Raw genomic sequence first — 11088 nt, forward strand, 5'->3', positions numbered from 1 at the left:
GCCCTTGTCCAAAGCCCCTCTCCAGGTTTCCTGCAGCCCCTTTAGGCACTGGAAGGCTGCTATATCCGTCTATATGCATGTCTCCATGTGTGTGCATGAGTGTAGGCACACCCCTGTGTATGTGCCCACGTCTAGAACTGTGTAATCTGCACAAGCACACACGGATGGATGTCTGTGTGTGTAACACAGCGTGTGTTCACACACACTGCATCTCCACGCTCAACCACACACATGCAGCACCACCACTCATATGTATCAGGGTTTGGTGCTGCGATCCCTAAGGCTGGGTGCGGGAGCAGCACAAACCCACACCATGGATAAGTTCCTGCCACCAGGTTTTCTCTTGCTGTTAATTTTGTGATTAGCCCCTGTCTGATGCTCCCGCAGCAGCGCTCCAAGGAGCTTATCCAAAGGCGCCGTAATCTTTGGAAGCAGCGAGCAGGGGGCAGGGACAGCATTCCCATTCAGCTCCCAGCAGACAGAGATGTGTGTCGGGAGGTAATAACTCCTCAGGGGCTGACAAGCCGCCGGGAGGGCTGTTGAAATCCTTTCTGTGGATGAGCCGTGAGGATTCTCCCGCTATCCCCTAAAGCCTGCGTGTCACCTAGTCCAATAAAAGGCATTATGGGGAAGGTGGCATTTTGTTCCGGCATATATCAGGCCTCCAGCCCAGCCCTGGCTTTGCATGAGAACAGGAGGCTTAGGGCACAGAGGGTGATGGGTGATGCTTGGGGACTGGGGGCTGCAACCCACTTTCAGTGCCCGCCAGCAGAGGAGGGGCTGGACTGGTTGTGCCTGCTCTGCATCCTGCTGGAGCACCTCCATCCTTCTCTGGTCTGCAGCTACAAGCCCTGTGCTTATGATCCAGGGTGAGGTGTCCCTGCCCATGGCAGGGGGTTGCAACTGGATGATCTTAAGGTCTTTTCCAACCCAAACCATTCTGTGATTGTATGATTCTGTGATCTCCTTGCTGGGGACAGCAGCAGCACCCGGCAGTGACCACACTGGATCTCAGCACATCCATCTGCTCTCCCATCTGCCTTAGAGGAGGTGCAAGGTGGGGAGTTTGGGGGACTCTGAGTATCTGGGTGGACCCAGCACCTTTGGTGTGCGGATGCCTCAGCCCCATCCTGGTCCATCCCTCAGCCAGGGGTGATATTGGGCCACCCCGGGGGGATCCTGCCAGCCATGGCACCAGGTAACCACAGCCCCGGCTCCAGGGAGAGGGTCCGCAGGGCTGGGGAGAGCATCCAGAATGGGGTTGAAGGCTGTATTGGGGGTGCCATGCCACACAGAGAGCAATGGACCTCATGATACAGGGGGACACCCTGGGGTGGCCCTGGCTGTCCTATGTCCCTTCATCCTGTCTCATCAATCTAATGGGGAGCTGCTGCCCAGGGCAATGATGGAGTCACTCCTTTTGTGTTCACAGACCATGTAGACAAGGCCATCAGTGCCATGGGTTAGTGGTGGCCCTAGTAGTGCTGGGAGAGCTTGGACTTGATGAGCTTAAAGGTCTGTTTGATTCTATGATCCTATGGTGCTGGGCCCCAGGGAAGCTGCCAGCCTGTGGCATTACCCACTGCAGGGATGGGGCATGCACTGGGACATGATGCCCATGCATGGAGGGGACACCACCCCTAACCCTGAGCAAGCAGGGGGCTTCCCTGCTGCCTCCCATGCTGGTACAGCCCCAGGGTAGTGATGAGCTTGGATACAGCACAGCACAGGGGGGTCACCCATGCCTGCTCCAACCGGCTAATTTACTGTGCCGCTGCGCACCGCACTAGCCAATAACTCTGAAATGATGTGAAGATTTGCTGCCAAACTCTTTCATAAAGAGATTTAGGAGGGTGACAAAGATAATTAAACATCTTTCCCCAAGTATTGACTTGCAGCTGAAAGGGGGGGGAAATAACTACATTTTTCACAGTCCTTTTAAATCACGCTGAAACCTGGCTTGGGTACTGTAAGAACAAGCCCTGGCCCGGCAGCCGTGGGGTACCACTGCCCTGTGTGCCACGCTAGGAGACGGGTGGTGGAGCAGAGATGGGGTTTGGGCAGTGGGGGGCTGGCACAGGACCCCTCAATGGCTGCAGGCAGTGTGGGAAGGGAGGGATGCTCCAGGGCACACAAGGCAGGGGGAACACAAGGCTGGCTGCCACCATAGCAGAAGGGCTTAGCTCAAATGAGCAGTATGGGGCAGTGGGAGAGCTGTAAAGGGGGAATGCAGGGCCATGGTGCAGAGATGGTGGCAGGAGGGAAGTGGGAAGCAGGATGCTTCCCAACAAGGTTTGAAGTGGGAGTGGGGTGCTTAAGGAAAGGCTTTTGAGGAGCGTCAAGATGCACGCAAAGGCAGCTGCAATGGGCACATATGTGTATGCACATGTACAGAGCACATCTGCACCAGTCTGTGTGTGTGGAAGGGATGGGATCCAGAGGGAGCTGGGCAGGCTGCAGAGGTGGGACCGTGAGAACCTCATGGAGTTCAACAGGGCCAAGTGCAAGGTCCTGCACATGGGTTGGGGCGACTCCAAGCACAAAGAGAGGCTGGGGGAGACTGAATGGAGCAGCCCTGAGGAGAAGGACTGGGGGGTGTTGGTCAATGAGAAGCTCCCCATGACCCAGCTTCAGTGTGAGCTTGAGCCCAGAACCCCCCCGTGTGCTGGCCTGCACCCCCAGAGCGTGAGCAGCAGTCGAGGGAGGGGATCCTGCCCCTCTGCTGGGGAGAACCGGATGAGGGGTGAGGTCCCTTCCAACCCAAACCACTCTGTGCTTCTATGGCCTAGGTCAGAACCAGCCCCAGCCATCACCTCCACCCCCGTGGGCGAGCCGGCGGTACTAGTGCTAGGGGGGCACAGGTCACCCTGCGCTGTCCCCGCCGCGGGCACGGCCCCGCTCCGCTCCCTGTTTCCCGGCTCGTCCCTTTCCCCGGCCTCTCCCGGCCGTGTCCCTGTCGCTGTGGTCCGTGGAGCGCTGCTGACACCCAGCGGGCGAGCGCCAGGCTGCACAGGGCGGCACAGCCCGAGCTGGTCCCTGCGCGCCGTGCCCTGTCCCGGCGGTGTCACCGGTGCGGGGACATTGTCCTCCCCAGGGAGCTGCAGGCGGATTTTAACTGGCGGGTCCCTGCAGATCCGGGTGGTTCCTGAGGTCCTGGGACTCCCGGATCACACTTGACATCAAGGGGTTATGGAATCCCAGCCTGGTTTGTATTGGAAGGGACCTTCAAGCTCATCCAGTCCCAACCCCTGCCACAGGCAGGGACCCCTTCCACTGGAGCAGCTTGCTCCAAGCCCCTGTGTCCAACCTGGCCTTGAGCACTGCCAGGGATGGGGCAGCCACAGCTTCTCTGGGCACCCTGTGCCAGCGCCTCAGCACCCTCACAGGGAAGAGCTTCTGCCTAAGAGCTCAGCTCAGTCTCCCCTCTGGCAGGTTCAAGCCATTCATTCCCCTTGTTCTGTCCCTAGAGGCCAGGAAACTCTCAGCCCATCTCAGCTTTTCCTCCTACCTCTCCATTCCCCAGCAGATAAACCCAAGTACCTGAGGAGAGCACCATGGTTCGCACAAAGCCAAAGCAGAACCGTTTCCTGTGGGAAAAGCATTTTCCATTTCAATTCTGAAGTTGATTCTTGAAGGAGCAGGAGCAGTCACTGCAGAGGAGACTGGATGCTCTTCTCCAGCTCTGGAGACGCTGGAAGCTCATCCTGCTGAGGCATCCAAGCTCATTAAGGGAGCCCTGAACACCCACATCAGAGCCCTGCAAACCCCCCTCCCAGCACGGAAATCACACATCCTGCCACTGGGGCCTGCAAAGACACTTGCAGAGGTTAGGAATTTGACCTGGAGAATGAAAGGAGGAGGAGGAAGGGACCAGAAAGTCCTTGTTCAGCAGCACTTCCTCCATGGAGGATGGGGAGCATGGGGATGTTTTACCTGGAGACACACCATAAAACTGCTCCTGGATAGCTGTTGCCTGGCTGGAAACTCAAGGCAGGACGTTTGATAGCCAGTGCTCACAAATAGAAGTTAAAAATGAGTGACAGAGGCAAGGTCACGTTAACCTGTGTCTTTACATTTGCTACAGTCACCTTCTCTCTGCCTTGGGATGTGCAGGTTCCCAGCAGCATCACTCAGACCCAGACTTTGGGTCCAAAAGAGCCAAGGACAGGGGTAAAGGGGGCTGCCTTGAGCCCTGAGTGATTGCAAGGTCAAGTGGGTGATGGGAACCCATCTCAGCTCAGCTGGTGGCTTGCAGATGAGATGATGGTGATCAGCAACCTCTTGGGTAGCTGCCCTGCTGTCCAGCTTGGACACTGACCCGGGGGTGCTGCACAAGAGAAGAAAGCATCTTCAATTCCACCAGCCTGTCCAACCAGGGAGAGAAACTTTCCATCTGTCAGGTGCAGAGAGAAACGGGGCCAGGCAGGGCTGGTTCATGCTTCAGTGGTGCTGGGCAAGCAGTGTGCTCCTTCCTATGCAGCCCAGCAGAGCTGCTCCATCCCCAGGACTGCAGTGTCCTTCCTCCTTTCACCCCACGGAGCTTTGGAGTTACAAAGCCCCCAGGCTTGGGTTCTACCTTGCCTCACACATCCATGCATGGACTCTCCAGGCTGTGTCTGTCTCACAGGGGCTGGGGTGGCTGTACATGCAATGGACACACAGGCATGCAGATGCTCACACACTCTCCTGTGCACCCCATGGGACACTACAGCAATGGTGTTGAACAGCTCTGGACCATAAATCCTTCCAGCCTCATTTGCTCCCTGCTCCACAGCCCCAAGGCCACCCCAAGGTCTTCCCTCTGCACTATCCCCAGCTCAGGATCCGCTGCTCCCTGCCCACTGCGGCAGCTCTCCAGCCAAGTGTGGCACCTGGCAGCTCTGCCTCACTGGTGGTGACCATGGCACCCAGGGCAGGCCAAAGTGGGAAACAGCCCCAGGATGAGCCGGTGTGCATGGAGGAGCTGCTCAGCCACTGTGCTGCAACATGGAGAGCTGCAGGCAGCCTCCCTCCCCAGGCAGGGCTCTGTGAGAGCTGCAGCTTCCTCCCTGCTCCCCCTCCCTTTTTGCCTGTGCCTTGATGCCCATCTGGCAGCTAGTCCCAAGCAGGGTACCCCAGGGTGAGTGCTGGGGCCATGCTCCGTATCATCATCACAGGGCTGGATAAGAGATGTACTTTTGCCTCGCAGGTGAGGTTAATGTGGGAGGAATGGGTGCAGAGCAAATGCAGAGCCTCAGTCCAGGTGGACCCCAAGAGACTCCAAAGTTGGATCAACACAAACCAGGACCCAGAGTCCTGGCCAAGAGGCTGAAAAAAGGGGGCAAGCTGTGCCCTGGGTGACATGAGGAGGGGTGGGGGCAGCAGCATGAGAGAACGGCCAGTTCAGGGAGAGGTGGAGGAGCTGAAGAGGGACCAGCAAATTGCTGCTGGCAGGGCTGGGGCTACAAGAGGGGTGGGTTGGAATCTACCAGCATGCAGCTACCTGGAGATGGAGCCATCTCTTTTTGTAGGGAGTAACAAAGGACAACGGGCAAAATGAGGTGTAAGGAAGCACAATGGGCACTAATTGCAGCTTCAGGTAGGACAAGTGGGAATTACTCTTATTACTCCTGGGGAGGTGGTGCATGTGGGACGTGCCACCAGGGACATGGGGCAAGTCTATATTTCAAGTCACAGCTGGTTAAAGCCATGGGTCACTTTACCCTGTGCTGGTGGTGTTTCTGCTCCAAGGAGCAGGGTGGGCTAAAGACCCCAGGGGTCCCTTCCTGCCAGCATCACCAGGATGCTGCTGAGCGCAGTGAGGGGCAACCTCCCCCAACTGCAAACACTGCCAGGAGCCCACACACAGACCCAGGGCACCTTGAGCACCAGGGTGCTGTGCACTGGACCGCGGCCTCATCCCAGACAGCCCGCATCCTGCTGATGCTGCTGCCCATTGCTTCCGCCGCGCCGCTGGAGGCCCGGCTGCTGCTCCAGGCAGGTGATCAGCTGATCCCATCAGCGAGCTGGTGCTGCAAAGTCAGGCACAGAGATTGCAGCGTGCAGCGAGGGGAGAGCGGGGCCTGCGGGGCTGGGGGGCTCGGGGGGCCGGGGGCAGCTGTGCCCTGAAAGCCGAGTCACCTGCGCGCTGCTACCTGCTGAATAATAGAGGAGCTGAGAGCCCGCGGGGAGAAATGTGATCCCGGGAGCCAGCCGGAGGAGACACCCGAGCTCAGGCAGCGGCGATAGCAACTGCAGGCGCTGAGCCGTCCTCCGCCTGCTCCGGGGTGCCTCTGCCCGTCCTGGGGGCCTGGGCGGCCCCGGTGCCCACCGCAGGGGCAGGGGCGCATTGCTCGGAGGATGATGTGAGCTGCAGCAGGCACCCAGAGCTCAAGGGCAGAGCTGGGTTTCCCCGGGAGGTGAGGCAGAAGGAGCCTGCCTGCAGCCAAGTGCCCGCGCCCTGGGTCCGGCAGCGCAGCCCCATGTCCAGAGGAGGGGAGATGGTTTATATCCCGGATGACTCCGACTTCAGCTCCTTCAGGGATCAGTGCGAGAGCCTGGAGGGCTGGCACTGTCGGTATAACAAGGCTGGCGTGACCGTGTGGAGTCAGGGCCAGGAGGAAAGCTGCACTGTGCAGAAAATCAAGGTAAGCAAATGCCTGCAGCTGCAGGACCGCAGCCCTTCCTTACCCCAGCTGCACCCAGGGTCCCTGAGGTGCTGGCCCACCCTGAGGGTGCGCAGCGCCCTGATCCAGCCCGCCTGGGGGTGTTTCTGCCCAGGGCTCTCACTGCCTGCCCTGTGGCTTTAGCCTCTCGACCTGCCGAGATGCCGCTGCAGCATCCTGCCATGCACGCGTGTGGGCTCACATTGCGGCTGCCCTTGATGCAGACACAGGAGGGAAGGCCCCAGGATCGATTACGTTATAGAGATGGCCTTGCTGGGAGCCCCCGGGCATGAGACAGGCTGGTGCGATGCCTCCCTGGTGCCTCTCCCCCAGCCACGCCATCCTGCAGCACATCCCTGCCATCCCGCACTGGAGGAGCATCCTGGGGAGCTTAAGAGCCCCCATGTGCAGTCTCAGGATGTTTGTTGTTTGCCAGGGGCTGGATCAAAGAATCACAGAATAGTTTGGGTTAGAAGGGACCTTCAAAGGTCATCCAGTCCAATCCCCCTGCAGTGAGCAGGGACCTTCCACTAGATCAGGTTGCCCAGAACCACATCCAGCCTGGCCTAGAATGTCTCCAGGGACGGTGCATCCACTACCTTCCTGGGCAACCTGTGCCAGTGTTTTACCATCCTCATTGTGAAGAATTCCTTCTTCACCTCCAGAATGGATCTGGGATGAGGTTCAACCATCCCTCGGGTTGTTATACCTACCTGCTCCTCTATATGGCACCACTGACACTGGCAGGTGACCCTGAGTACAACAAGAGTGGTTACAGGATGCTGGGGGCAAGGGAGCCCCATTACAGGGTAGGCCCTGGGTGGGAGCAACCTGTGGGTCAATGCAGCTGTGACTCCATGGCTGGTGTCATGGGCAGGGCTTTGGCTTTCCTGAGGACAGAGGCATAGGGCTGCTGGGCAAGAATGGGATCTGCCCAAGCAAGTAGGACAGGAGCATCTTACGTATGGAACAGACAACTTGATAAGGGGAGCTGTCAACTAGGAGTGTCAGGGAAGGGCTACTATGGCCTGAAGGGCATGGGGAGGTGCTGGTGGGTGTCTGGGGTACAGAGCACTGAAGGACCCTCTTTTGCACTGCTCTCCTGGACACAGAGTAACTGGCAGCCCATCTTGAGTGCCTGCAGCTGGGCAGACACAAGGTGGAGCTGGGTACACCACGATGGCTGTGGTGCTGCCGTGGATGGAGGCCCTTCAGGGCAAGGTGAGGAGGAGCAGCACTCCTTACAGAGGTGTAGCTGCAATAAGCACTGCCTTGCTGCTGAGAGCCAGGGAAGAGCTTTTGGGCTAAGATCCAGGAGCACTTAGGACCAGGCAGGATGCACCAGGGGGTGCTGAGGGCTCTGGTCAATGTCTCTTTGAAAAGTCCTGGTGACTGCAGGAGGTCCCCGATAGCTGGGAAGAGGCGAATGTCACGTTCATCTTGCATAAGGGTAAGAAGGATGCTCCAGGGCACTATGCACTGTTGTGTCACCTCCATCCCTGGGAAGGTGGTGGAGAAATCCCTCCTGTAAGCCATGTCCTGAAGGGCAAGGGCAGTGGTAACAGCAGCAGGGACCTACCAAGGGCAAATCACGGTAGACCAGCCTGATTGCCTCCTACAATGAGAGGGCTGGCTGGCTAGGTATGGGGAGAATGGTTAAAGCCCTGCACTTTGACTTCAGTAAAACCTTTGGCAGGGTCTCCTGTAGTCTCCTCATCGCCACCCTGGTGAGTCTGGACAGGAAAAGTGGATGATGAGGTGGGTGGAAAACCAGCTCAGCACCTGGCTCACAGGATGGGGGTCAGCAATGCAGGCTCTGAATGGTGGCCAGTTGCTGGATTCCACTCTGTTACTGGGATGATGGGAGCGCCCTATCAGCACATCTGCAGTGTGTGCAGCCCTGAAGTGTGGAGAGTGTTTGATGTGTTGGAGACAAAGCTGCTCCTGGACGGGCTGGCAGGAACCTTGTGAGGTTCAAACACCCAGAGCCCAGCAGAGGGGACACACTTATACCCAGCTTTGCCACCACCAAGCCTCATAGACTGAGAACCCCAGGCAGGTTGGTGGGGGCTCTGCGCACCATCACCCTGCTTCATTGCAAGGATGTGGTTTTTCCTGGCTCTGGAGGGGGCCTGGGCATGGTGCAGGGGTTTGGGACCCTTCCCAAAACATGGGATGGAGGATGCCACCCAGGAGCTGGGGCCTGGGGTTCAGAGCATGGGTCTGGGTGCTCCCACACTCTCGTTCCCGGTACCCCGGGGGCTGCAGCACATCTCCAAGCCTGTCCTGGGCACAAGTCCAGCACATGGGGCAGGAGCTGCCACTGGGGCCATCAGGGAACGCTTGCCCGAGATTGATGGGACCTGCCACGCTCAGAGGGGCATCTCCAGTTACCCGCCAGTGCTGAGCACCTCATCAAAGATGCAAGGCCTCTAACGAGGAGCAGATGACATCTCCCTCCTGCCGGCACCGAGCTGAGCGGCCAGCTCATCAATAATGCACTCGCTGCTGGGTAGGGCAGCTCCACGGCTCCGGTTACAGCCGGGGCCCCAACAACCCCCTTGGGCTCGACCCCTCACCAAAACCACCCTGCCAGGGCAGGGGCATCCCTGTGCTTGAATAGGTTGGGGTTCGGGGTACCAAGAGAGCCAAGCCTGGACCACCACACAGCTCTGTTTGAGAGTCCTTCTACCCCCTGGATACCCTCTGGCTACCATGGGCTATCCTGAAGCTGGGGCATGCCCTGCACCATGTGTGTGCAGAGCATCCTCCATGGCACATGTGTACATGGGTTTATAACAGCACAGGGGCATGCCACCGCGCACAGGAACAGCCTGAAGCCCTCCTCCGCAGGCAGGCACTGCTCCATGCTCCGTGGTGGGTGCTGCCTCCCTGCCCCACTGCCTGTCACCCCCCAGACTCGCATCTCCTGCAAGGACGTCCCTGCTGAGACACTCTATGATGTGCTGCACGACACCGACTACCGCAAGAAATGGGACTCGAATATGATCGAGACCTACGACATCGGGCGCCTGACCGTGAATGCTGACGTGGGATACTACTCCTGTGAGCAGCCCCTGGGGACCCCCTCCCTCACCCCACAGCACCGTGCGTGGCTGTGGGGCCACCAGGGGCACTGGGTTGGGATGTAACGGGGTCTATCCGCAGGGAAGTGCCCAAGCCCACTGAAGAACAGGGATTTCGTCACCCTGCGCTCCTGGCTGCCCCTGGGCAATGACTACATGATCATCAACTACAGCGTCAAGCACCCGGTGAGCCCCAGCCCTGGCACGGCGCTGGTGCCAGCAGGCACAGACGGGGCTGGGCAGCGGCTGGGGCAGGCTCTGAGGTGCATGGGGTCTCTCTGCAGAAATACCCCCCCCGGAAGGACTTTGTGAGAGCCGTGTCCCTGCAGACAGGGTACCTCATCAAGGCGAACGGCGCCGGTGCCTGCGTCCTCTATTATCTCACCCAGGTGGACCCTCGTGGTGAGTGCCTATGTGCCCCAATGTGCCCCCACAGCTCACCCCCGGGGCTGTCCATCACCACGGGGCAATCCAGGGAAGAAGGGGGTCCCCCCCAGGGCACAGCCATCAGTGCTGGGGGGTGCTGAGTCTGGCACAGGGCACTGTGCAGGGCCCAGATTGCCTGAGTGATGGGGCTTTGGGCTCTTGCAGGGTCGCTGCCAAAGTGGGTGGTGAACCGCGTCTCCCAGTTTGTGGCACCAAAGGTAAGCAGGGTACGTGGCTGGTGGTGGGATGCAGGGGGGGCATCAGGGGTGAGCTGTCACAAAGTGGCCCCTAGGTCAGGGCAGGATGGGTGCTGGTGTCCCAGGGCTTGCAGGATGGTACTGGGTGACGCAGGACTCACACCTCGGTGTGGTCCAAGCCACCATCTCCTCCAACCCCCCCTGAAGAGCAAGCAATGGAGGAGCTGGGAGCTGTGCCCACAGAGCAGGGTGGCTCCATCCCCCCTGGGCACTGTGACGGGCTGGTCCCACTCTGCCCACAGGCCATGAAGAAGATCTACAAGGCCGGGCTGAAGTACCCGGAGTGGAAGCGCAAGCACGACCCCGGGTACAAGCCCTGGGTGTACCCGGAGCAGAACACACTGCCCAGCGTCAGCCTGGCCGAGCTCTCGCTGCAGCACGCGGACTCGCTGGAGAACATCGACGAGACCGGGCTGCCTGAGGACCACCTGAGCACCAGTGACCACGAGGCCTGAGCCCTAACCTCATAGCGGGACCCCCTCATGGCTGAGGCTTGGCAGCCGGGGGGGGAACGGGTGGGAATTTGGCCCCCTGCACCCCAATAGTCGTGTCTGCTCTCCAACTCCTTCATCATAGACCCCCCTAGCAGTGCAGCGAGGTACTGTCGCATGGGAAATGATGTCCCCATGCAGGACATAGAGCTGGAAGCGGGAGTGGGTGCCCCAAGGAGAGGTT

At 59.2% G+C, this 11088-nt stretch overlaps 1 protein-coding gene across 1 annotated transcript; it reads left to right on the plus strand.

Moving 5' to 3' along the window:
* Window positions 1-6054: 6054 nt before the first annotated feature.
* LOC133212462 (START domain-containing protein 10-like) lies at window positions 6055-11088 on the plus strand. The gene is made up of 6 exons (XM_061353928.1): window positions 6055-6626; window positions 9563-9710; window positions 9813-9916; window positions 10015-10132; window positions 10322-10374; window positions 10656-11088. The coding sequence occupies exons 1-6, from the start codon at window positions 6462-6464 to the stop codon at window positions 10866-10868; spliced, it is 801 nt and encodes a 266-aa protein (XP_061209912.1). The 5' UTR covers window positions 6055-6461; the 3' UTR covers window positions 10869-11088.

The sequence above is a fragment of the Neopsephotus bourkii genome, unplaced genomic scaffold, assembly GCF_033783945.1.
Source record: "Neopsephotus bourkii isolate Nb327-2 ecotype Australia unplaced genomic scaffold, CSIRO-AGI_Nbou_v1 NB_716, whole genome shotgun sequence".
NCBI lineage: Eukaryota > Metazoa > Chordata > Aves > Psittaciformes > Psittacidae > Neopsephotus > Neopsephotus bourkii.